This window comes from Podarcis vaucheri (genome assembly GCF_965113315.1).
Source record: "Podarcis vaucheri genome assembly, chromosome: 9".
In the NCBI taxonomy this organism is placed as follows: Eukaryota; Metazoa; Chordata; class Lepidosauria; order Squamata; family Lacertidae; genus Podarcis; species Podarcis vaucheri.
In genome coordinates this window covers 68,127,328-68,154,278 of record NC_138767.1, presented here as the reverse complement: position 1 = coordinate 68,154,278, position 26,951 = coordinate 68,127,328, and the positions used below count along the sequence as shown (strand labels likewise).

At 42.1% G+C, this 26,951-nt stretch overlaps 1 protein-coding gene across 1 annotated transcript in view; it reads left to right on the top strand.

Annotated features, from left to right (window-relative positions):
• The window catches only part of TBC1D19 (TBC1 domain family member 19), a 74,479-nt gene that overhangs the window by 1,670 nt on the left and 45,858 nt on the right, over window positions 1-26,951 (top strand). Inside the window, exons 2-11 of the mRNA XM_082238210.1 lie at window positions 4,633-4,705; window positions 6,158-6,203; window positions 7,488-7,563; window positions 9,245-9,319; window positions 9,496-9,559; window positions 12,152-12,198; window positions 15,662-15,772; window positions 18,149-18,221; window positions 20,044-20,082; window positions 24,405-24,517. Coding sequence (XP_082094336.1) covers window positions 4,633-4,705; window positions 6,158-6,203; window positions 7,488-7,563; window positions 9,245-9,319; window positions 9,496-9,559; window positions 12,152-12,198; window positions 15,662-15,772; window positions 18,149-18,221; window positions 20,044-20,082; window positions 24,405-24,517 — 717 coding nt within the window. The remainder of the gene's footprint in view (window positions 1-4,632; window positions 4,706-6,157; window positions 6,204-7,487; window positions 7,564-9,244; window positions 9,320-9,495; window positions 9,560-12,151; window positions 12,199-15,661; window positions 15,773-18,148; window positions 18,222-20,043; window positions 20,083-24,404; window positions 24,518-26,951) is intronic.

Below are 26,951 nucleotides of genomic sequence, written 5' to 3'. Positions count from 1 at the left end.
ATGTAAATGAAATTATTGGGAAAAGACCCCACTGTCGTTCCAACACAACAGTATGCTAATAAAATTATTGGGGGGAAACCCCACTGTCATTCCAACACAACAGTATGTAAATGAAATTATTGGGGAAAGACCCCACTGTCATTCCAACACAACAGCATGTAAATTAAATTATTGGGGAAAGACCCCACTGTCATTCCAACACAACAGCATGTAAATGAAATTATTGGGGAAAGACCCCACTGTCATTCCAACACAACAGCATGTAAATGAAATTATTGGGGAAAGACCCCACTGTCATTCCAACACAACAGCATGTAAATGAAATTATTGGGAAAAGACCCCACTGTCATTCCAACACAACAGTATGCAAATGAAATTATTGGGGGAAAACCCCACTGTCGTTCCAACACAACAGTATGCTAATAAAATTATTGGGGGGAAACCCCACTGTCATTCCAACACAACAGTATGTAAATGAAATTATTGGGGAAAGACCCCACTGTCATTCCAACACAACAGTATGTAAATTTAATTATTGGGAAAAGACCCCACTGTCATTCCAACACAACAGTATGTAAATTAAATTATTGGGGGAAAACCCCACTGTCATTCCAACACAACAGTATGTAAATGAAATTATTGGGGAAAGACCCCACTGTCGTTCCAACACAACAGCATGTAAATTAAATTATTGGGAAAAGACCCCACTGTCATTCCAACACAACAGCATGTAAATGAAATTATTGGGGAAAGACCCCACTGTCATTCCAACACAACAGCATGTAAATGAAATTATTGGGGAAAGACCCCACTGTCGTTCCAACACAACAGTATGTAAATTAAATTATTGGGGAAAAACCCCACTGTCATTCCAGCACAACAGTATGTAAATGAAATTATTGGGGAAAGACCCCACTGTCATTCCAACACAACAGTATGTAAATGAAATTATTGGGGAAAGACCCCACTGTCATTCCAACACAACAGCATGTAAATGAAATTATTGGGGAAAGACCCCACTGTCATTCCAACACAACAGCATGTAAATGAAATTATTGGGGGAAAACCCCACTGTCGTTCCAACACAACAGTATGTAAATGAAATTATTGTTCTTTTTTTTTGTATATATTTTTTTATTGAATTTCCTGTTTTACACTCTAAAGTACTAATTTTTACGTCCATGAGATATCGATGACTTCCATTCTTCTCTTTCCATGGTTCATTTTACATATCATAAATCTCTGCATATTTTACAAAAACTATACCATTCAGCATTCTATTACATCGACACTGTTCAATTTATCTTAATGCTACCAACGTTTTTTAATGTACACAGTTTTCACCCAGATAATCCGTAAACATTTTCCAATCTTCTTTAAATGTATATTCTTCTTGTTCTCTTATTCTATATGTTAAATCTGCAAGTTGGGCGTATTCCATCAAGTTTAATTTGCCATTCTTCTTTGGTTGGGACCTCACTCGTTTTCCATTTTTGGGCTAACAAAACATGTGCCGCAGGAGTAGCATATATAAATACAGTGGTACTTCGGGTTACATACGCTTCAGGTTACAGATGCTTCAGGTTACAGACTCCGCTAATCCAGAAATACTACCTCAGGTTAAGAACTTTGCTTCAGGATGAGAACAGAAATCGTGCAGTGGCGGCGCAGTGGCAGCAGGAGGCCCCATTAGCTAAAGTTTCAGGTTAACAACAGACCTCCGGAACGAATTAAGTACGTAACCAGAGGTACCACTGTAGTCTTTTTTGACACCTGGGAATTTCCATCTGAATTATCCCCCAAAGAAAGGACTCTGTTTTTGTTTTTTGTTTCGGAAAAGTACTTTTAAACATTTTTTTCAATTCATTATGGATTATTTCCCAATACTCTTTTACCCTTTCCCCTGTGGCAGCAGTGGGAGGCCCCATTAGGTAAAGTGGTACCTCAGGTTAAGAACAGTTTCAGGTTAAAAACGGACTTCCAGAACAAATTAAGTTATTAACCCAAGGTACCACTGTATTGTCTCTCTCCCCCCCCCCCTGAATTTTAAAGGTGTGGCTTATATTCGGGCCAATATCTTTGGTACAAGAAGCCTTAAAAGTCAGTTTTGCTTGATATGTATTTGTTCTTGGATGCCTCAAGCAGAAAAAAACAGGTTTTCTTTTCCTTTGTGTTCAGCTTTATAGTCATAGGGTTTCTTCTTCTTTTAATCTGAGACATGTAAATATGGGTAAACTTTTTGAAGTTGAGAGAATATGTTTGGAAACATTGTCACCACTGTCACTGATGAATCTAAGCAACCTAATAAAATTACGAAGGTTGAGATCTAATGTAGTTTGAGTGGGCTCCCACTCACACAGTGGGACTCTCCACCATCCTGCAGTCTCCTGTGCACCCCTAAAATCTGTTGGGAAAGGTTGGGGGCCCCTCAAGCAGATTCATGACGTACACAGGGACTGGAGCAGGAAGACGAGAAACGGTAAGTCCCTTTGCACAAGCAGATTTCTTTTTTCCAAGAAGGTGGACATTACTGGATTATCCCAGAGTAATGAGCCTTCATCTGCCAATGGTACCTCCAATGCATTTTCTGACCTGTTTTATACATGTTATACATTCTGTTTTATGTATGTTATATAGTCTTCCTGTAACATAAGGGAAAATTATCACAAATTAATCAATGGCCTTAAATTTGTGATAATTTTCCCTTATGTTAAAATTAGGAGGTACTGTTCTTACTGAAGAATTTGTCTAGTTATAGTAGCTGGACCCAATTCTTCCTTTAATGTGTTTCTTCTTAGTTTACTTGTTATTAATGTTTCATAAACATTGTAACTTACAGATGGTAAACCTTCTGCTGATATCCCTGAAATTTTGTTTGCTATCGTTCACCGCTTCCTTCTTTTAGTTTAGAGTGCTACCTGCTACCAATTTTAAGTCAGGGGGTATTTATTTACATGAGCTGCAATAAATACCTGTTATTGCTTTTCATTACCACAGCAGTAACTATTTACAGTCATTCCCTGCTCTCCCTCATTTGTCTCCTGAAGCATCTGCTATTAGAAGAATAATCTTTTCCTCAGATGAAATCTGCGGTGTAGAAAATGATAATATTTACAATACACCTTTACGTTGAAATTTATGGCAAATAACACACCCTGAAGCATAATACCTGATAAATTAAGAAATAAAGTAACATTGTTGTCTTTATTAGTTAGTTGCCAGCTGATAGATGCTATATGTTTACAGCACAAAACAAGTAACACTAAGTTGAGTACCAATTTGTGGTGCTTCAAAAGTATGTACAGTGGTGCCTCGCAAGACGAAATTAATTCGTTCCGCGAGTTTTTTCGTCTAGCGAATTTTTCGTCTTGCGAAGCACAGTGTCAGAAAAGTTTTGGAAAAGCTTCAGAAATCACCAAAAACCTCAAAAAAGGCTACCACACCGCGTTCTATGAGTTGCTCCTCAAAGTCAAGTCGCAACTGTATTAAGGGTGTTAAGAAAAAGGAAACAAACTTGCAAAAAGCGCAAGACATTTTCATCTTGCGAAGCAAGCCCATAGGGAAATTCGTCTTGCGAAGCAGCTCAAAAAACGCAAAACCCTTTCGTCTAGCGAGTTTTTCGTCTTGCGAGGCATTCGTCTTGCAGGGCACCACTGTATAAGAGATGGCTATTAGTAATGTATATGTGAAATACTTTATATATTTGTTTCCTTATTGATAGCTAGCAACATGAAGGACTCCAGACACTTCAGATAATCTTTGAATTTATTTCATTTTTCTGATACTCAAAATGATTTATGTATGAGTGAGAGAGCTAGCTTTTTAAATTTTTTTTTAGCTATTTTCCATTTCATCAACTTGGATGTTTTTCTTAAACATGAAAAGTGCTCCCTTCTGGCACATCATTCTTTCCACAGCTAGGATGCATAATGTAATTGACAAGTCAAATCAGATGTCCAGGACATTCAGTCCTTTATAATATCTAATATATGATGGTTCACAACATGTACTGTCCTGCTCTTTGTTTTAGTAGTTTACCTACTTAGAAACAATTTTGTTTGGTAAAAAATTGTGTATTGCAAAATTAGAAGGAAAAGTCCTAGAAAGGAAACTGTTTAGATATTTCAGACATTTGATCACTTAACTTCAAATGGTCACAAAGATGCAGACAGAAAAAATTATGGCCATAATTTCATAGGAGCCTTTCATTGCCGGTTCCCCTTCACACCTTCCAATTGATCAAAGTAAAAACATTCCTTTGACTTTGCTTATAGTGGCTGTGTTAGCATGTCATGTTAAGCCATAATTGATATTTAACTATAATTTAATGTGAATGAGCTGTGTGCTGGTGCACATTCATGATGCTCAGAAGTCCCTGCTTCACTCTTACCTTGCTCCTAGCTCTGCTGCACAGACATTTACAAACCTCATGCCTAGGCTTGTGACATCTTGTGGAGTTGTTTGTGATTCAGCACAATACATTTTGCAGGTTTCAACATTTGCTATACCTTAAGAATATTTAGGGTATTGTTTCCCAATATATCTATAGCTGTTTCTGTTAAACTTTTAAAATTTTAATTTTTCTAAAGAATGCTTACACTTCTGACTTTTTTTAAAAATCTTTTATGTTAGCTCAGTCTACACAATCCAGAAATTAAGCTAGAATCCTTGAAGGAAGATATCAAGGAATTTCTGAAGACATCAGGTTTGTTCTTTAGTTTGTTACCTTTTAAAGTCTTTTAAGCAAACCAAGCCAGACGGGCGAGGTATAAATAATAAAATTATTATTATTATTATTATTATTATTATTATTATTATTATTATTATTATTTAGCCTGCCTCACTGCTGAATATTGGGGCAGCATCCACGTACTTGAAGCTTGCTTTACCCCTGTATTGTAAATAAATTTGCCAGTGTTACTGGCACACAGATCTTGACTAGTCACTTACAGCAAGAGTAAACACCTGAAAGGAAAAACAAACAGCCAGTTCTTTTCCAGTTTCCAAGCTACCAGTGGCGGACCTTGGGGTCTCAAATTTTAGCAGCAGCCTCTCATCTTCCAGTCTACTTCATAGCAGTGGTGCCCTCAAGGCTCTGTGCCCAGTGCGACCGAACCAGTCACATGCCCCTTAATTCGACTCTGGAGCTCCTCTGCCTGCCAGCTTGCTTTTACAGTCTTCTAGCCACATAGTCTTGTGCTGAGGCAGATGGTTTGCATGCTAACAGTATGCGCTGATGTCATGTGCAGTTAGGGCCACAACCCTGAGTTGGAATCCCATGCATTTACTTAGAAGTACCGTATTTTTCGCTCTGTAGGACGCACCGGACCATAGGATGCACCAGACCATAGGAGGGGGAGAACAGGGGAAAAAAAATTCTCCCCCCTCTGCTCAGTGCCCCTTCAGTGAAGCGGCAGGAGAAACGGAGCCCTTTCCATTTCTCCTCCCGCTTCGCTGAAGGGGCGCTGCGCAGAGAGGGAAAACTGTGCAGCGCCTCTCCAGCGAAGCGAAGCCTGGAGAGCAAGAGGCATTGGTGTGCACCGACACCTCTCACTCTCCAGGCTTCAGGCAGCTATCCGCAAGCCTTTGGAGCACAGCGGGAACTCCTGCTGCGCTCCGAAGGCTTGCGGATAGCTGCGTGAAGCCCCTGGAGCACAGCGGGTGTTCGCTTTGCGCTCCGGGGGCTTCAGGTGGCTTCAGCGAAAGCAGCGCGAAGCCTTCGGAGCGCGGGGGGAGCTCTCCCTCTGTGTTTCGGAGACTTCATGTTGCTGTCGCTGAAGCCAAGGAGCCTGCATTCACTCCATAGGATGCACACACATTTCCCCTTAATTTTTGGAGGGGAAAAGGTGCGTCTTATAGAGCGAAAAATACGATAAATTCTGTGGGTGCAAGGGAACTTATCTGCTGAGCAAATGTGTTTAGGATTGGGGTTTTAGTCTGCAATCTATAAAACAAATACTATGTGGTAGTACTGTTAAACAATTTTGGAATAAATGAGCAGGGGGCTTGTGCTTTTAGAGTGCTTTTAGTAGTGGAACCTCTGTAATGCTTACTTCACTTCAAAGGTTTTTACTCCCAAGTGCACATAGAAGTTTGATGGTATTTTTTATAATATGAGTTCCTCTAACTTTCATTTTCTAACCTCTTATTTTACCAGGATGGGAAAAGAAGCTGCAAAATGCTGTTTATAGTGAGCTCAGTGTGTGAGTTTGTTTTTGTCTGCGTTTTTAGAGATGGGGCATAGTCTTTCTTGTCTTCCTATCTGCATGCATTATTTGTAATATCACTTAATGTGTATATCAAAGAAGGCCCCACCAGATACTTTTTCAATCTGCAATGGATTATAATTTTTGCTTTGTGTAGAGAATGCCGTAGAAATGAATAGGGAAATGGCACAAAAGAGACATACTGCTTTTTTGTTTTAATCACCTTAATAAAAGTAGAGATGGTTTTGCTGGCGGATGAAAGGTTGGGCTCTAATTCAGTGTATTTTGATGAAGTCTGGCTGTAATAGTAGTGTCCAATCAGACTTTGTTTAGCCAATTTATTCCCTATTAAATGGCTCCTATTTTCTCACTCTATAGCTTTTATTTATGTAGACCAATTATAGCACCACAAGCTTCACTCTGAAGCTTGAAATGCTGTCAGTATTAAGTGAGTGGATACCTCAGAGGTTTCGGAGTTATCTTTCACTTAATGCTGGAAGAGTTTTTCAGCTTGGAGGGAGGGGTGGGGCTAGCCGCGAGTTGGGTGTAAGCAATGTTACAGTTGTTGTGGGGAGAAGAGGACTATTCCACCCTAACATCTTAGCTATGGGGGGATATGTTTCCCAAGTCGAACAACCTGGCAATCTCAGATGTCTAGTGGCGTGGTACTATGGCTTGATGTGTTAGGAACCAGGCATAGGCAAACTCTGACCTCCAGATGTTTTGGGACTTCAACTCCCATCATCCCTAGCTAACAGGACCAGTGGTCAGGGATGATGGGAATTGTAGTCTCAAAACATCTGGAGGGCCGAGTTTGCCTATGCCTGACTTGAACCATGGTATTAGACTTGCTTCGTTTGAACATAATTCTGACAGAGTACCAGCAGACTCTATTAGTGATGGAGTAAGAAATAAATTCACTCCCTGCCTCCCCTTTCAAGTATGTCTTGCTGTTTTAAGTTTTTTTTTAATGGATATGCAATCCAAAAAAGGCTGAAATTATCTGGTATTATGACTGTGCATGTGTCTGAGTGGCCCATCGTGGGTTTGTTTTTCCAGTAAATTATTATATTTTGTTCAACACAGAGTTAAGTAATGGGATGTAGTAATGTTTCACAAGGCTGGTGGCCGTGAATGGAGGATGATTGCTTGTTATCTCATTAGTGTCTCTGAAAATGATTGTGGTGGTGATGCACTCAGTTTTTTAGCATTAACTCTGAAGAGAGAATCAAAGTAATAAATGGAGTAAAAACAAAACCTGTTGTTGCTTTCCTTCTCAAGGTTCCCTTTACCATGCCACCCATCAGCCCCTCCTGAACACACCAAAGAATCTTTGGCTTACATGAGGAAAGCCCAGGTTTGCTGTGATTTAATTTTACTATTTGTATTTAAGTATTGTCATACATACTGTATTTGTATACAGTTTTAACAGGGACGTGGGTAGCGCTGTGGTCTAAACCACTGAGCCTCTTGGGTTTGCTGATCAGAAGGTCGCGCTTTGAATCCCCACGATGGGGCGAGCTCCCTTTGCTTTGTCCCAGCTCCTGCCAACCTAGCAGTTCAAAAGTGCACCAGTGCAAGTAGATAAATAGGTACCACTGTGGTGGGAAGGTAAACGGCATTTCCATGCACTCTGGTTTCCGCCACGGTGTCCCGTTGCGCCAGAAGCGGTTTAGTCATTCTGGCCACATGTCCCGGAAAGCTGTCTGTGGACAAACGCCGGCTCCCTTGGCTTGAAAGCAAGATGAACACTGCAACCCCATAGTGGCCTTTGACTGGACTTAACTCTCCAGGGGTCCTTTACCTTTACCTTTTTAATGGAAGTGTCTCTGTATGTCAGGGGTGGGAAACCTGTGGATTGCAGCTTCCATCACTACTGAGCATTGGCCAAGTTGGCTGGGCCTAATGGAAGTTGGCGGGCCATCGGTTGCCCACCTCTGCTATATGTCCTCAGAGTGGGACCTATAAGCAATATATTGCAATATGGAGTACTCCAGTTCTGGATTTTTAGAGGGAAAAGTGCCAGAGTTGTGCTGCCAAGCTAGCACGATTGCACCTCTCTATTTTAAAGGGATGGTTCTGGGGCTGAAACTATATGTAACATGCAGTTGCATACATGAGTTCTGTGACTTCTCCTTTTTTTTAAAAAAAAAAAAGTTTTTAGAAGGCTGTAATGTGACACGGGTGGCGCTGTGGGTTAAACCACAGAGCCTAGGCCCTGCCGATCAGAAGGTCGGCGGTTTGAATCCCTGAGTCGGGGTGAGCTCCCATTGCTCGGTGCCTGCTCCTGCCAACCTAGCAGTTCGAAAGCACGTCAAAGTACAAGTAGATAGATAGGTACCGCTCCGGTGGGAAGGTAAACGGTGTTTCCGTGCGCTGCGCTGGTTCGCCAGAAGCGGCTTAGTCATGCTGTACCCTGGCTCCCTCGGCCAATAAAGCAAGATGAGCGCCACAACCCCAGAGTCAGCCACGACTGGACCTAATGGTCCGGGGCCCCTTTACCTTTACCTAATGTTGATCAGAGGGATGGAGCATCTTTCTCCTGCTCTGATCAAGGCTATAGTCTTCTTAATCCCCCTGATCTAAGCTATGGCTTTTTTAAAAAAAGGTAATGTTTATATAGAGAAAGATTCCAATCTCCTCCACAAATTACTCAATGGCTTTTGTGAACAGCATGGTAAACCATATCCATGGCGGTTGGGAACAGTAACTAGGCCACGCCAACTTGCTGTCAGCCCCCTACAAGACAGTTTGGTGGCAGCTATTCAGTGGGTACATTGCCTGTTTGAGGAAGTACGGCATATATCATATAATATATTTCGTTTTTCTTGGTGTTTGGTGTTAATTGACACTAACTGTTTCATATTTCATGGTGCTGCAAGTCAGTGCACTTTTTTTGTATAAAATGTCAAATAAATGAAATTGTTATTGTCTTTTTTATTTATTAAACAGTTAAGCTAAAAAGCAAAACACCAATTAAAAATTTAAAATAGATGGAAAGATGGAAAGGTTATATTGATTTGTGTCATCTGTTGCAGGGAAACTGGGAAAAACGCATTCTGAAGAGCCTCAATAGTATGTGTACAGAACTCGGCATTCCATTAGCACAAAAGGTAGCTTTGTTAATTAGTTTTACTGTGAATGCTGCACTTAGGCAAAGCTAGTCCTAATTTAATGGGGTGGGGTGGATTTTTAATCCATGTTATTAAATGCTAACTAACAGAAACTTTTGCTTTTTGTTCTTGGTTGGCTTATTGTAAAAGTCTTTTTTTTTTTTAATGATTTACAGAGATCAATCAATGAGCAAAAGGAACTTCTAAGTAAATGGAATGAAATGGGAACAGATGAGCCAGGTATGTGAATCCTACTTTATGCAAATTTGACTTTATTTAGTTGTTCCCCACTGCTGATAGAGAGGCTTTTTATTATTTATCTGATCCAATTACATAACACTCTTAATTTAGAAAATGCCAGAGTGGTTCACAAATAGTAATATAAAATACAGAATCACATAACGAAATTTAAATATAAAAATCATTGCAATGTTAAATCAGCAGCAAGATAAAACATTCCTAGAAAAGTTCCCTGTGCCTGGTTTAACAGCGATTTCAAGAAGACCTGAAGGCCAGAGTAGAAAGGTAAGTATCTAACATAACTGGATTGACCTTCTGTGAATCTATTGTGGTTGGCCTTAGGGTTCCATTGACCCAGAAGAAAGGTTGGAACCAACCACCTCCCTAGAAAGTGCAGCTCAAGAGCTTTCTTTGCCGCTGCCAATGCCATCTGGTAGGCACGATTATATGCTTGCACCCACACTCTGTCATATTCACTGTAAGATTTCCACCACCTGCATTCTAGTTATCATCTGCCCTTGCTATCTTGCTCTCTGAGAAACCCAGGGACCTGCCCTGGCTCCATAGTGGCAGAGACGACAGAGGCTTCTGTAAGTAGAAAGGGAGGGGAAACACAAATTCCTCCTTTTCCCCCTGCATCCCCGAGCCATTCCCCATCCTGTTCCAAAGGTTCCCCAACCCTTTGTAGGTGATGGGGCGCAGAGGGAAGGGGAAAGAGTGAAAATTCCCCCACCTTTCCCATTTCTGCTCATGGAAGCCTCCACCAGTTCACAAAGCCTTCTGTCAGTGAATGTCAGGGACTGGGCAAAGGAGGAATGGTGGAGACCGCCTCTCTAGCCTGACCCAGAGAAGAATAAGACAGTTCAGAATTACAACAGGGGTTTGAGGGAGGTCACAGCTCAGAGGCAGATGAGGGGAAAAACTGGGAAATGATGGGAGAGGAGGAAGCAGCAGCAGCAGGTGACGACATCTGACAGACTCAGTGTCTTTAGAAAGCGTTCCAGACCCCCCTTCCCAGAACCCGGCGGGCCTTGAAAGTAGGAGAGCAAAGAGCTCAAAGGCAGAGGGCACTTTTCAGCACCCATAGGGATGACGCATGAGGAAGTGAGAGACAGAAAGGGTGGAGATTCACTTGGGACAACGCCACTATTCCAAGAGGATGCATTCCCAAGCTTCTCTCTGTGAATATTGAATAAAAGCGGATGGTAAGGACTTTCCCTTGTATTGTCCGTTCCTGGCAACCTGCCGTGGGGGTTGGTTCCTCTGCCGCCTGACAGTGAAGGGACACAAATTAATACATCTCATTGATATCATTCATTACTTTGTACTTCAGCAGTGTAGTGTAAATGTGCACGTGTAAGCCTAACAAATGTTATAATAAAAATATTACAAAAGTGCTCGGGGCCACTGAAGCGCATTGCCTCCTGATCCACTCCCAAGAGATAGCCCAGAAGGATACTATGGCATCTAAAGCTGCTGAGAGGTCCAGCTCAGCTAATGGAGTTGCACTTCCGTTTTCCATCTTTGTGTGCCTTGTAGGTTACCCTACAAGGATGAGAAAGTTGCTTCAAATCTCAAACTCAGACTGGAATGCAGTCTGCTGAAGGTTCAGCTTGGCAGCCCTACAGCCACATATGGCCTTCAGCTTAATTTCAAAAGCCTCTGGATCTTACTATCATTATAATAATAATTTATTATTTATACCCTGCCCATCTGGCTGGGTTTACCCAGCCACTCTGGGCGGCTCCCAAGAAAATATTAAAAACAATAAAACATCAAACATTACAAACTTCCCTAAACAGGGCTGCCTTCAGAGGTCTTCTAAAAGTCAGATAGTTGTTTATTTCCTTGACATCTGAGGGGAGGGCATTCCACAGGGCGGGCGCCACTACCAAGAAGGCCCTGTAACCTCACTTCTCTCAGTGGAACCACCAGAAGGCCCTTGGAGCTGGACCTCAGTGTCCGGGCTGAATGATGGGGGTGGAGACTCTCCTTCAGGTATACTGGGCCGAGGCCGTTTTATACTTTCTTGGTGAGATGAAATTTATTAGGGATTCCAAAGTTCACCATTGAGCATTACCAAAACATCATAAAACAGTGAGTAAGCTTTTGAGTTTTTCAGAACACTTCATTAGACTAGATTCTCTAAAACAGGGTGATGATTAAGCTGTAGTTAAATCCATGATATCTGCATTTAGTTTTGTACCCTAAGGTTGAGATTGCAGACTGCTTAGTGTCTCCTAGGTACTGGCAGAATTCTGGAAGGAAGTGGCAATATCTCATGTAGAATTGGATAACAACTGGCCTTGTATGTTAGCTTTCAACAGCAGTCTTTGCACTTAAGCTGATACTTGATGATAAGATTGCATGCTTCAGAATTTGCTTTGAATGTATATTCAAAATTTATGTTGATATGAACACATATTGCTGTAATTAGTATTAGGCGAATTTATCCATCAGTGGTTCATAACCATTTTTTGGATCATGAACCCCTTTGAGAATCTGATGAAAGCTGTGGACCACTCCCGATATTTTCCCCCACAAAGACAATTCTTTTTAATCAAATAACTCTATGTATCTTATTAATTTCAGATCTAAGTCTCTTCAGGCCCGTTTACGCACCTAAAGATTTTCTTGAGGTAATAAAAAAATAAAGTTAGATCTTCAGTTATGTAATTATACAATAAAATATGAAGGGTCTTATTGGAGTTATGAAGTTCATATAGACTTTGCCAGTTCAAAGCGACGGCTTAAACTACAAGGCATGGTTATGGAAGTGCTCACTTATGGCTTATGTGTGTGGTACGGAAGCTGCACTACCCAGGACAGGTTGGGGTTGTGCAGAGTTGTTAAGGCAGCAGAGAGCATTGTTGGCTGCCCACTCTCCACCTTAGAGCAGATTTATGCCACAAGGTGCCATAGGAAGGCACTGGACATAGTAAAAGATCCATCGCATCCTGGTCACTGTCTCTTCGAGCTCCTGCCGTCGGGACGGAGATACAGGTCGATGAAGACAAGAACGAGTTGTCTTAAGAACAGCTTCTTCTCCAGAGCGATCTCGGCCCTGAATGGGAAGCCTGGACTTTGAAAGTCATCTAATCTTCCTTGCTATACTATACTGTATTGTTTAATTAGTGTTTTTATGGAGCAGTCAAGTAATTTCGTTGTCCCCGAGAGGAGGCAATGACAATAAAGATATTGTTATTATTATTATAAAAAATGGGGAAACAAGGACAGGGAAATATCTAAAAGCCAAAAAGGTTTGTCGTGTTCCTCTATGGCAGGTTTAGGGAAACATAGGCTTGAGGGCTGAATTTCCTCTCTGACTGGCCTCAGCATTCTTGCCAGGTTACTTCCTTCAGCAGCCCTGTTTCATAACCTCCTTGAGCATTTTTGCCATCAATTCCATAAACTGGGCCGGATTCAGCTAACCTGGCATGCAAGCGGAAGACAGTGCAAGCCTTCCTGCTTGTGCAGTGGGCTTACTCCTCCCCTTTTCCTTCCCCGCCCTGCAAAAAAACAGCTCAGCCAAATATGCTCTGGATGGGCCAGGAAAACCCTCATAACAGTGGGTGGGGGGAGAGGGGAGATTGTTTCCTCTAGCAAGCAGAAATGCTTTCACTGCTGGAACAGTCAAATTAGTGCAAAGTTGAATTCCACCCAGTAAGCTTTAACTCGTAATTTGGGCACAGACGAAAGAAATGAAGCAATTAGCAATTCAGTCAGCTTGTGTGTCGGCATTCAAATTCTGCTCAGCTGTAAGAATCGCAATTCAAGAGTCTGTTGCACAGTAGTCTGTCAATATAAGGACTGCATTTCATCAGATGGGAAAGTTGGCCGCAGAACATGGACAGAGGCCATTTTTGATTATCCTCCTTGCCCCTCCAGTGCCCTGAACCCCCTCTGCAACATCCCCCAAATCTTCCCCAAACCCCTGAAGCAGATTGAGATGGAATACAGTAGTACCTCGGGTTACAGATGCTTCAGGTTACAGACGCTTCGGGTTACAGACTCCGCTAACCCAGACATAGTACCTCAGGTTAAAAACTTTGCTTCAGGATGAGAACAGAAATCGCGCGGTGGCGGCGCAGCAGCAGCGGGAGGCCCCATTAGCTAAAGTGGTACCTCAGGTTAAGAACAGTTTCAGGTTAAAAATGGATCTCCAGAACGAATTAAGTTCTTAACCCGAGGTACCACTGTATGGGCAATTTCTCCCCTGTATGGCCAATAGATTCCTTTCTGAGGACAGTCACCACTGGATCCCACCCATTGCGTCTTGTATCTCTGTTCTCACTTGCGTTACTTCATTGTATCCTAGGTCAGTAGTTTCACACTTTCTCTGTTCATTAAACCCCATTCATATTGCCAAGGCAAATTCCCAAACAACATTCGACTCATGCATAGCAGTGGCCAAGCTTTCTGGATTCCACCATAACACTGCATATATTGCATCGTTGTACATTGTAGCTGGGATGCAGGTGGCGCTGTGGGTTAAACCACAGAGCCTAGGACTTGCTGATCAGAAGGTTAGCAGTTTGAATCCCCACGATGGGGTGAGCTCCCGTTGTTCGGTCCCTGCTCCTGCCAACCTAGCAGTTCAAAAGCAGGTCAAAGTGCAAGTAGATAAATAGGTACCACTCTGGCGGGAAGGTAAACGGCATTTCCATGCGCTGCTCTGGTCCGCCAGAAGTGGCTTAGTCATGCTGGCCACATGACCTGGAAGCTGTACGCCGGCTCCTTCGGCCAATAAAGCGAGATGAGCGCCGCAACCCCAGAGTCGGTCACGACTGGACCTAATTGTTAGGGGTCCCTTTACCTTTACCTTTACATTGTAGCTACACACTGCAGGGAGAAGATCAGTAGTGGTGATTAGTGGAAATGCTTTTCACGAAAGCTTCCCTGTCATCATGAATCTTATTAATGGTTAGCTCTTAAAATTTCCAAGGGACTTTCATGGCTCCCAGAACAGTTTGACAATCCATGCCCTCAATCTTTTGGTCTAGCTAGAGGACAACACAGAGTGTCCCTTTGGAGACACCCCCCATGTGTTTGCCCTGCCCCCATATTTGAGGTCATATGTGCTCGTTTTGCCATGTGGCTTCAGAAGTGAGAGAGGTCTAAATCCAGTTGTGCAAGGAAGAGAGTGACATGTTTTAATGAGAAGAGAAGGAAACAACTACTAAAATCCCAAATGAGAAGCATGAGCAGAAGAAACCTGAACCAGTGGCTACAAAATTGATTGATAGAGCTTTTGAACATGGAAATAGTATGGTATCTTATTTTCCAAGAACTATTTCCGTATGGCAGTGTAAATCTGTATTAGCTTGCCTAATAAAAACAACAGAACAGAAAGCAAGCCTATGGATATGCCGTTTGTGAAGGTAAATGAAAGTCTCATATTTGAAAAATTCCCTTGTGTAAATAGGAATTTCTTTCCACTTTAGCATTGCAAATGCCATTAGTTTGGTTGACTCTATCATAGCTTAATTTGCATATATTAATGAACATTCTATTGCACTCATGCAAATGTAGATAGAAGGCTTACGTTGCGAGCCTGAACTATTGAACTTTATATGTTCTTGGGTTGTTGTTTTTTTATTTTGCTGATGGCTTGAATTATAATGTAACTATAGCATTTATCTGTAATTAAGGCTAATTAAATCCGTCTCAGTTTAGCCTTATGAAAACCCTTTGCATAAGTAAACAGTGTTTTGTTATGTCTCTTGTGTTTTCTATTGTTTCTTGACATCTCTTGACATTCTTTGATTGTTAACCTTTTAGTGCTTGGCCTGCATCTACAAATTTGTATTCAGTCCATAATCCTGTATTAACTCGGAGAAATTATTCATGTACAAGCTGGAGTGTTTCATATAAACAAAAGAGACCAGGTGAAGAACCTACAGCAGACTCTTCCTGTCTCTTTAACCTTGTCTTTACACAGCACAAGTCCAGAGATGCATGAACACTAAGCTTCCTAGGACCATAGCATGCAGTCAGAAATACTTGACAGTGGCTTACTGTGATGAATGAACATGAGAACATAAGAACAGCCTGCTTGATGAGGCCAATAGAAAACACTAACTTGTATTGCTTTTCTTAAAGGTATTGATGAACCTTCGCAATCCGAATTATGAAAACAGTGAGCAGCCTAGTTTTAGAAACCACCTGGGATTAATTCAGGTGCCACTGAAAGTGAAGGACATCCCTGAACTGGTAATAATAATAATCTTTAAATATCATTTGTCATTCAAAAGCATTTCTAAAATAGTAGAAATAAGTATAGATGAACAAAAGAGCTAGATTTTCTTAACTGTGAGATACTGAACATTCACAGTTCCTGTTTGGGCCTTCAGATAGGTTGCATTGTTTTCAGTGGGTGTTCTTGTCATTTGCTTTATTGTGACCTCTGCCTGCTTAGTGCTCTGAAAACATTTTGGAGGGGAGAATGTGGAAAGGATACTTGGAGGGTGGGGGGGAAATTTGAGTTTACTGAGCTCTGGACGAGCAAAGGACCCAAGTCCTTGTGTTGAAGAAAGAAGCAGTGTGAGCAATTTACATCCAGGGGCAATGTGAGTTTCCTGGTGGAAATTTCCCCACTATTTTGTATGTTTAAATAATGCCCTACAACAGCAGTTCCCAATCACCTAATTACTGTGAACCCCCTATTTTTCAAAAGCCAAGCCACGGACCCCCTACTTTTTAAAATAACTTTATGGTTGTGACGTCTGCAAAGCAATTTTTTGAACAAAATGTGGGGTAACCCAAAATATGCAAAGGATTTTAGGTATGCTTAAAAAAAACAGACTAGGGCTGAGCTGAGCGATATCTGGTTTTCAGCATCATGATATATCAGTAGCTAAACATCGCAATATTCCGATATATCACGATGTCCGAAATGGGAGGTCAGGCGTGGGCATGAGGGAAGGAGCAATCACAGAGATCGGGCGGGTTTGGTACGTGCAGCTCAGGCATGGGAATAAGAGAAGGGGCAGCCACGGAGATTGGATGGTTGGGGGGAGGAGAGAAAGTGGAGTCACCTCACTGCATGGTATGAGTGGGAGGGGATGTGGATAGCCACCATCAGTGGAGCAGCTAGCAAAGCTGCTGCTGCTTTCCTGCTGACTAAGAAGAGCTGGTCCGCCTCAGTGCCAGGGGAAGGTAGTGCCACGATGCCTTGAAGTGAGGACGATCAGCTGCCCTGGTCTCCATCAGCACGAGGGGGAAGGCAGCACCTTGCAATTGGCTACCCTGGTCTCCTTCAGTATGAGGGAAGGCAGCTCAGATCGGCAGCGTCACAAGCTGAGATCATTGGTGGTGCCTTGAAATCAGCTGCCCTGCTCTCCCCTTGCGCAAGGAGCTACATACTGCTGCGTATTGCTGGGTGTCAGGGACTGTGTTGCGGAGGGCTGCACTGAGGAGGAATGGTGAGAGCCTCCCCCTGCTCCTGATCCAGATCCTGAATCTCCCCAGGAGCAGGAGGACAATATAGATTTGGAACAGCAGTTTGCAGAGGGACATAGTTCAGAAGGCAGAAGCTGGGATATACTGGATGGGGAACAGCTAGGAGAGGAAACACTGGAAGGGAGAAGGTTAACAGATTCACAGACAGCATTCCTCCACCACCCTCTGCAAAATTGAGAAGGGCTCAGAAAGTGGTAGAACAGAAACCACAGAGGGGGCAAGCTCAGATTACGAGACGTAGAAGTGACGTAGGTTCATACGGACCGAAGGGGGTGGGCTCTTTAATTGGGAGCACCGCCATTACTAGAAGATGTGTTCTTTGTTCTCTCGCTGTGGTTATTAAAGTTTCTAACTGGTAAGAAGAGTCCTTTTCTTTTGTTCTGCTTATCTACGGCCACGGGGGATGGAGCCGATTCCCCGAAGCCTGACACTGGGTCAAAATCGTTATTGCGGTGTGATTTCAAAACCGATTTTGACCAATATATTGAAAAATTGCACAGCAGTAAAACAGACCATAACATTTGTGATATTAAACCTAATTGGCAACCACTGCCCTACACAATACTAGGTGACATAATGCTTGGGATGTGGCTGAAATCAAGTTGGGAGTCCTGCTCACAACATGCTGTGCCCACTGCAATACTGCTCATAATAAATCTTAACAGGGTACGCACATAGTTGAGCCTCTCTGCTTTTAATTCTTGCCTCGTTCCTAAGTCAGAGGACTGGGCTAGATGACAATTATAGTATACCGTATTTTTTGCTCTATAAGACTTACTTTTGCCCTCCTAAAAAGTAAGGGGAAATGTGTGTGCGTCTTATGAAGTGAATGCAGGCTGCGCAGCTAGGCCAGAAGCCAGAACAGCAAGAGGGATTGCTGCTTTCACTGCGTAGCGATCCCTCTTGCTGTTCTGACTTCTGAGATTCAGAATTTATTTTTTTTCTTGTTTTCCTCCTCCAAAAACTAGGCGCGTCTTGTGGGCTGGTGCGTCTTATAGAGTGAAAAATACGGTAAATCATATTTCTAATTGATAGCAATTTGGAGTTTTGTTGACAACTAATTAAAATTTAAAGAAATATCCTTTGCTGATAAAATATTTGTGGGCTTTTTGTACATTTTTTCTCAAGAAAGAATATTTCAATGAGCTAGACTTGAACACAGGCCAGCTGGATATTGATGATTCTGCAAACGTGCCTCCAGGTTAGTGCCTTTGTTTAAAGTAGTAAAATTGTTCTTGGTTCTTACAAGGATTCGTGTGAGATATAGATGCTAACTTCTGTTCCAATGACAATTCTTGTGGCTTTATTTGCACTGTGGTAGGAAGAGATTTGGCAAGTATAACTTGTATGGTAATGATAGCAGGAAAAGCCAAAACTTACTGAGTACAGTATCTTCATTCCTGGAGCCCTCTCTTGGTCGGAATTTGGCTAAATTTTAAAACACTGCTTTTATAAAAGCAAATGTGAGAAGCCTGATTTGGAAAATAGCAGATCCTAGACTGAATGTAAATCTTTTAGTCCAAAAAAGTTAGGACTAATTGTTACTGAGGTAGTAAGCTTTGGTCTTACTACCTTGAATTACTACTTTGAATTATGGTGCTGGAGGAGACTCTTGAGAGTCCCATGGACTGCAAGAAGATCAAACCTATCCATTCTGAAGGAAATCAGCCCTGAGTGCTCACTGGAAGGACAGATCCTGAAGCTGAGGCTCCAATACTTTGGCCACCTCCTGAGGAGAGAAGACTCCCTGGAAAAGACCCTGATGTTGGAAAAGATGGAGGGCACAAGGAGAAGGGGACAACAGAGGATGAGATGGTTGGATAGTGTTCTCAAAGCTACCAGCATGAGTTTGACCAAACTGCGGGAGGCAGTGGAAGACAGAAGTGCCTGGCGTGCTCTGGTCCATGGGGTCACGAAGAGTCGGACACGACTAAACAACAACAACAAAGCTTTGGTCTGCACTTCAGAGTGCAGGTGTGGGATCACACGACTAACAATTTCTTCAGACAAAATCCCTGCATATTGAAAACCAGCTGTCAAACAGAATGGTTCTAGTAGTTTAGAACTGCAGATTAATCCAGAATACCAAGAGGGAAAGTGTTGCAGTGCTTTAGAGATGAGCAATGTTATTGCGGCTAGGGCTTTTATCTCCAGCGGCATTCATGCTGTGTATAGAATACTCTGTAACATTATCTTGATTTATCTTTATTCAACTGATGAAGGACAAGACTTGTGCCACAGCAAAGTCGATAGAGCCTCAAGGCATCTTTTTGTGTTCTCTTTATTATCTAACTAGATTAGCATATGCCCTCTTCAGCTCCATCTCTAAATTGCAGGAAGCTCTCCTTGCTGGTAATGCATTCGCCACTTGGAAATAATACCTGTCTCATGATGGGAATGAGCAGATAGCCATCAAAATTTAAATGGGTGGAAATTAATAAGACTGCTGATGTTCTATAACTATAGTTGAAGCACCTTTCTCATGAATGAAAAATAGCACATTTGAAGAACATTGTTTATTTTAGACAAAAAAATTTGGGACCTTAATTCCCCCCCCTAAGGTGGCTTACAAAAGGAGAGAATGAAATAATATGATACTTTAAAATAGCGCACTAACAGGCTATACAGGGAAGCTAAGCTAAGGACATGCAGACACCCATCTTCTGAATTTCCATCTCATATAGCGTTCTGATAACCGTATTCTCAAACTGCCCTTTAATCTTTTCAGAGTAGAGAGAGAGAGAACCAACATTGTTTTCCTTTAAAAAACCAAACTCTTGCTTCAAATTACATTTCAAACGAAAAGGGTAAGGGTTTAAAAAGTGGTTTGGAGGCAAACGGGTGCCGTTTTTCGGAGAGAAATGTTGCACATGTGTATTATGAATGCATGTTCCTTGGAATTCTGGTACATGTATGGTGCCATGATTTCAGATAAGATGTTTTGATAGTTAAATCAAACGTCCTTCTGTAAAGTTTAAATAGTTTTGAACTCTTTGCACTCTTTTCTTGCTTTACTGTTTTAGAACTCTTTGAAAATGAACATGTACGCATTGGTCAGAAAGGTAAGAATTGGATACTGACTCTAAACAAATTACAAGTTTTTCTGTGGGTTTTCTTTGTTTTGTCTGGTATGAAGTGTAATAAGGCTGCAATTCTAAATACTAGAAATTAAGTACCACTGGATGCATTGGGATTTCCTTCAGAGTAAACATCCATAGAATTGCACTGTAAATGATGTAAAATAAAAAAAATGTAACTTGTACCTTTTTAACGTGATGGAACTGCTAGAGGTTTATAGGTTCTAGATAAAGAGTGTCACAGCTGGCAGATTAAAAACGAAGTGTGTGTGTGTGTGTGTTTATGACAGCTTTATTCCAAATTGCTGAATTCCTGTTTTGAATTCTATTTTAAAATCACCAGAGTTGCTTCTGTGCACAAAGAACTCTCATTAGTCTTAATGGAGTTTATGTCCCTGCATCAGATAAGAATATAACTTTAATTCTTCCAGGTGGTTAGTTGCTAGTGCAAAACCTAATGAAACACGTAGCACTAAGTCAGCTTGCAGGATGGTTATGCCCTTTCAGATAAGGTCATTATTCTACCAGTTGAAAGGAAATCAACCCTACGCCTTAATTAAAAGAAATCAAACCCACATGGAACAAATTATTTTTTTCTCTGCCTTTCCTTTCACAAGAGTGACTGTGAAAGGAATTAGGCCATGCCCGTGTCACATTCTCCTCTTCTAAATTATATTAAAAGACAGCATGACAACTATGATAATTTGGGGCGGGAGGGGAGAAAACCCAAAATGACATGCTTCTGATCGGGCAACCACTTAAATTAATAGAATATTATTAATATTATGTTGGGAGCTGCCCAGAGTGGCTGGGGAAACTCAGCCAGATGGGTGGGGTATAAATAATAGTAGATGATGATGATGATGATGATGAAAGTAACCTAGATATCCATGACCTTGATTTAATAGCATCATTTCAGATCTGTACAAAGCCATTTTTTTAAAAAAATAGTTTGTTTCAGCTCCTCAAAAAACTGAATTTGGACATTATACAAATATTGGATAATCACTTTTCACTGAATATTAAATGCAAAAAAAGGAAGGGGAATGGAATGAAATGTGTGGATGCAGGAGGTACCTGGTAGGTGGACAGCAGAAAAATAGGAAGTGTGATTTGTGTTGAGTCATAGTCTCACTGTGTGACTCATGCACTGCAAGCTTGATCAAACTAGTCATCAAAGGTGTTCATCTTCACTTTTAAACTTTTCAAGCAGGCCTTCTGTTTTGTTTTGTTTTGTTTTGTTTTTCCAGCAATGTCCTAATTACTGGGGGCTGGCATCAAAGTTCATACTGAACAGAAGCTCTTCCATGGTCCCGGATAGCCTTTAAGCAGGCATCTGTTACTGAGTTATCTTTGACTTGCTGCTAATTGGGTAGCCTTAATATTCATGCCACTTGCTTAGCCGTGTATTATCTTGGCCGACAGCCCCAGGAAATTATTTCTGGTTTGTGTATACCTTGCCAAGCAGCAGAAAAGCATAAACATACCCATATTAGCATTTTCACCAATGCTATCCCTATCTACTGCCAGGTGTAGCATTGTCTCTTTCAAACCTTTACTTTGTGGGTCAATACTCGGTTTCTCTTTTGCAATCCGGATGTTAGGAAGAAACAAGTTAAGTGGCTCAAAGGTACCTTCCGGAGTAGAGATCTCTAAAACCAAACTAAATCATATAAGCATCAGTATGTTGCATTCCTCTTGTAGCAAGCTGTCTTACACTGAGTTAAATTTTTGCTCTATGTAGCTCAGTACAGGGACGCGGGTGGCGCTGTGGGTTAAACCACAGAGCCTAGGACTTGCAGATCAGAAGGTCAGTGGTTCAAATCCCCGTGACGGGGTGAGCTCCCGTTGCTCGGTCCCTGCTCCTGCCAACCTAGCAGTTCGAAAGCACATCAAAGTGCAAGTAGATAAATAGATACTGCTCCGGCGGGAAGGTAAATGGTGTTTCCGTGTGCTGCTCTGGTTCGCCAGAAGCGGCTTAGTCATGCTCCCACATGACCTGGAAGCTGTACGCCAGCTCCCTCGGCCAATAAAGCGAGATAAGCGCCGCAACCCCAGAGTCGGCCAAGACTGGACCTAATAGTCAGGGGTCCCTTTACCTTCTAGCTCAGTACAGTATTGTCTGCCATAACTTGCAGTGGCTATCTAAGATTTCAGACAGGACGTTCTCTGCCACTGAATTTCAGCGCTTCCCCCAAAGTCCTTTAGCATGTTCAATTTCCTTTATGTCCTTGGTTTCTTTAATTGCCTGCCATGTCCTGCTGTAAGCTTGTTGTCAAGTGCTGCTCTGTTCCCATTTAGCGGACTTTAAGCACATTGAATTGAATGGCCCCCAGTTCCTTTTGTCTTCCCCCTAGAAAGAAATTTTAAAGCTGCTCTGTCACCTTTTTGACCTTAAGGGACAGCAGTTTGCTCTGCACCAGAACCCACAGTCTGCTCTTGTTGTTCTGGATATAAATTAATAGTTTCCCTTGTCAATTGATCACTGTCAACTGCTTTTCCCTTTGTATAAATGTCCATTCTCTGACACACTGACCAACCTTAAACTATGGATTCTTCATCTTTCAAGATAAGAGCTCACTCACCTTCTCTCTTTGCTAAATATTTCTCAACTTCATCTGGGCAAAGATCAGAAAGGCAGTTCTTTTTCTCTTTCTTCATGGTGAACTATCTACTGATACTTAATTATTAAATGCGTTCTTCCTAAATACTTTAAAATCTCCTTTGTAAAATGTGAGGAAGACTTATGAGCAATAATAGGTAAAGGTAAAGGGACCCCTGACCATTAGGTCCAGTCGTGACCGACTCTGGGGTTGCAGCGCTCATCTCACTTTATTGGCCAAGGGAGCCGGCGTACAGCTTCTGGGTTATGTGGCCAGCATGACTAAGCTGCTTCTGGCGAACCAGAGCAGCGCATGGAAACGCCGTTTACCTTCCCGCCGGAGCGGTACCTATTTATCTACTTGCACACCCCTTGCTCAGTCCCTGCTCCTGCCCACCTAGCATCTTGAAAACACGTCAAGTGTAAGTAGATAAATAGGTACCACTCTGGCGGGAAGGTAAACGGCGTTACTGTGCACTGCTCTGGTTCGCCAGAAGCAGCTTAGTCATGCTGGCCACATGACCCAGAAGCTGTCTGCGGACAAACACCGGCTCCCTCGGCTTATAGAGCGAGATGAGCACGCAACCCCAGAGTCATCCGCGACTGGACCTAATGGTCGGGGTACCTTTACCGTTACCTTTTTCAGAGTGGAAGTAACAAAAACCTCAAAACAGTAAAACATAGCACTAAAATAAACAATAATAGAACCAGCCGTAATACTAAAAAGCATTCAGCCCAGTAAAATAGCAAACTCCAATAGATAAATAAAACTAAATCAATTTCAGTTCTACAGCCCCCAAATAGGTTTTTAAAGCATTTTCTAAAGGCGAGCAGTAATGATGCACTATGTACCACAGTTGGCAACAGGTTCTATAGCTGTAGTGCCACAGTTGGAAAAGGTTTGAAAAATAGTGTGGACGTGCCAGAAGTGAAGAGAACACACAGAATTTATTTTTAGAAATACTAAATAATGTCTGAAACTAATATTACTAATCCATGGCAATCAGCTTGGTGATTCAGGACATTTATTATCGTTACGTTAACTGAGAGTACAGTCCTATATATTAACCATAGTAAGCCTCCCAAAACGCAGTGTGATTTACTTCTGAGTAGATGGGTACAGAACTGTGCTGTAAATGTGACTTCTAACCAACTATGGTAATCTTAGCTTTAAAATCCCCTCAATTTTGAAAACTTACTTTGTGTGATTCAGCCTCCAATTCTGCACAGGCTTCATATTCTACATAGATCTGTGTGGAATAGCCATTTTTCCTGCCATCTTTTTTTTGTTTTTGTTTTTTAGAAGTTTTTATTGGATTTTACAAAATATAGAAAAAAATGCAAAGACAGGAGCAAGAAAAATAAAAAAAATAGAAACACTAATACATACTACAAAATACAACAACACACACATTAAACACAAAAGATACAAAATACATACGTTAAAAACTAATAACAAAAAAGCACATATAAGAAAAAACACAAAAATTTCTTCTTTCTTAATTTTAGATCTTAAATCCACATATTCTCTTGACTTCCTCGCGTCCCCCGTTCTTGTATCCCTTTTCAAAATTAGTTCAGCAAATTCATAGCCCCTTTTTCCTGCCATCTTAAATGGTCTTGGAGGAACACTTAAATGAAATGCTAATAAAATATAAAACTGAAATATGTTTGTGTGTATTATTAACACCTGCATTTCTTGTAGTTTTAATGGAGCAGGATAGTGCAGCAGCTCAACAATATGTCCGGCAGGGATGTCCAAATTTGCTACGAGCCGAGTTGTGGGCACTGATTCTGAACGTTTCCAGTCAACCCGAGGTAAGTAGCAAAATTGCAGTAAAAATGTAGACTTGCAGTAGCTACGTACCCAATAGCTAAATTATAAACAATGTTTGGCTGCGTTATTAAGCGTGATGCTAGTTTTGATTTATTGCGCACAAGGTCACACAAGGGCGTTTGTGCTCATTTAACAGTGTTTTCTGACTTTTTAAAATCTGAACCTCGCTTTCCCTAGTTTATTTTGCGTGCCCAGGTGGAGACCCCTGCCCCCCCCAAGAGACAGCCCGAGAGCAATGAAACACACATGACAACGTGTTTGGGGATTTAAAATGGCCACAACTTTATTATCAGTTTCAAATGTAGGAAACCTTGGCTTAGGCATTGGCCGTGTATCCCTCTCAGATCCCCAACCCGGGGGACTGAGGCATGGCAGGGTTAATCGGATCGGAGGGGGCACTGCAAAACACATATTTACACAGCAAGCCCCCCCCCCCCCGTGCAGAACTGGTTTATTGACAACCTATCATCGTACGGCCAGTGACTCCCTTCACACAAAACCCTTTAACGGGGAACCCTGAAATGCCACCGCAGGGTGTGTATGTGACCACTGCACGCCCCCCTTTAGGAATGATAGATGAAAAGATTCCGCCCAAGGCATAAAACCACCACCCGGGACCATGAAATTGCGGTCTCAACACCAAGACAACCTACAACTGAAAAAAAATCCTCAGCATCCTGACAACCAATCCTGCAGGCAACACCTAACAGAGTTCATTCCCTAAGGTGGTCAGGTACACCCTGTCAGGACTGAATAATTCTACCTTGCTGGGTGTGATGTCCTCATGGTGAGCCACTCGGCCGCCAAGACGTATAATCGCAGAGCGGACGGCCCAGTTGATTTTTACCACCGCGCAGTTCAGTCTGGAAGGTTTAAGGGCATCCTGCCATTGCAGGCACGGAAGACGTTCGGACCACATATTACTGTACTCTGAAGTTGGAGCGGTAGCCCTGCAGGTGCTCATCCACTTCCTAGAGCTCCCATGACTTTGCCCTGCCTCATTCCCATCCTCACAGTGCAGAGGCTCTGCAAGGATGCTGAGGCTGCTTTCGCTGCCCCCGTGCCTCTCTCCCGATAGACCACTGCTGCTGTGTTACGCTTTCCGTGTGTGTCCTGTCTCTACAAAAGTTGCAGACCTTGCTGCCGTTTGGTTGGTTCATGGGGTCACGAAGAGTTGGACATGACTAAACAACAACAACAACAAATACTTATTTTAGATTTTGTTGCGATTGCATAGAAATTATTCAGTTTGGTTTTGTATTTTTTTAATGTCATATTTAGAGTTTATGACTACTTTTGTTGTATTGTTTTTATGTATTGTTTTTATGTTGTAAGCCATCTTGAGCATAGTTTGAACTGTGGAAAGGCAGCATACAAATAAAATTATGTCTGTGTGTGTAGAACTGTGTACCTCAGGTTACATACGCTTCAGGTTACACACGCTTCAGGTTACAAACTCTGCTAACCCAGAAATAGTGCTTCAGGTTAAGAACTTTGCTTCAGGATGAGAACAGAAATTGTGCTCTGGCGGCGCAGCGGCAGTGGGAAGCCCCATTAGCTAAAGTGGTGCTTCAGATTAAGAACAGTTTCAGGTTAAGAATGGACCTCCGGAATGAATTAAGAACTTAACCCGAGGTACCACTGTAAGTTGAACATTTCAAATAAGAGAAACCTATTCCTTGCTGTGAAAAATTGGCATACCATGGAATGACATAAATGACCTCCCCTCTGGAGTAACACTACTTCTCTTACCTCCCCAATACTTTTTCAGCTTCTGTTCTTGTCTCTGCTGCCCAACTTTTTGCTTCCGTATTTTTTCTGAACATGCCACCTAACCTGTGCTTTTTTTCGTTTGCCTTGCTTACTTTCCTCAACTGCTCCAGATAATTTCCCGAGCCTTCTTGCCACATCACGCCTTCTTCCTATTGGAAATGGGCTTCTCCATAGGTCTTCTTTCCTTTCTTTCTACAGCACTGTGGGGTAGCTGCTTCTTTCTGCTTTTGAATATGTGCAGGTATCCTTATATGTTCCTGTACTCACGCTGCCTCCCTGCACAGATTAGGCAGTGGCATAAGTATCACATTCAGCTATCGGGTAGGGCCTGTGACATCATTACTGATAAGCCACACAACTCCCTTTCTTGCATATTCTGTTTCGTGTGTGTGTGTGTGTGTGTGTGTGTGTGTGTGTGTGTGTGTTTGTATCTTCTTCTTCTTTGGCGATCACTCGTAGCCTAGTAAGATTGTCTTCCATAAACACAGTTTTAACAGTGAGTCTGTAAGTGACTGTGGAGGCCAGTTCTGGATCCACAGGTCCTTCCCCAGTGGGGACAGAGGTTTTCGGGTGAGATTTGATCACAGTGAGAGTTTGGCAAGCGTACCTTCCTCTTATCACGTTTCTCTCTTTCATCCTGAG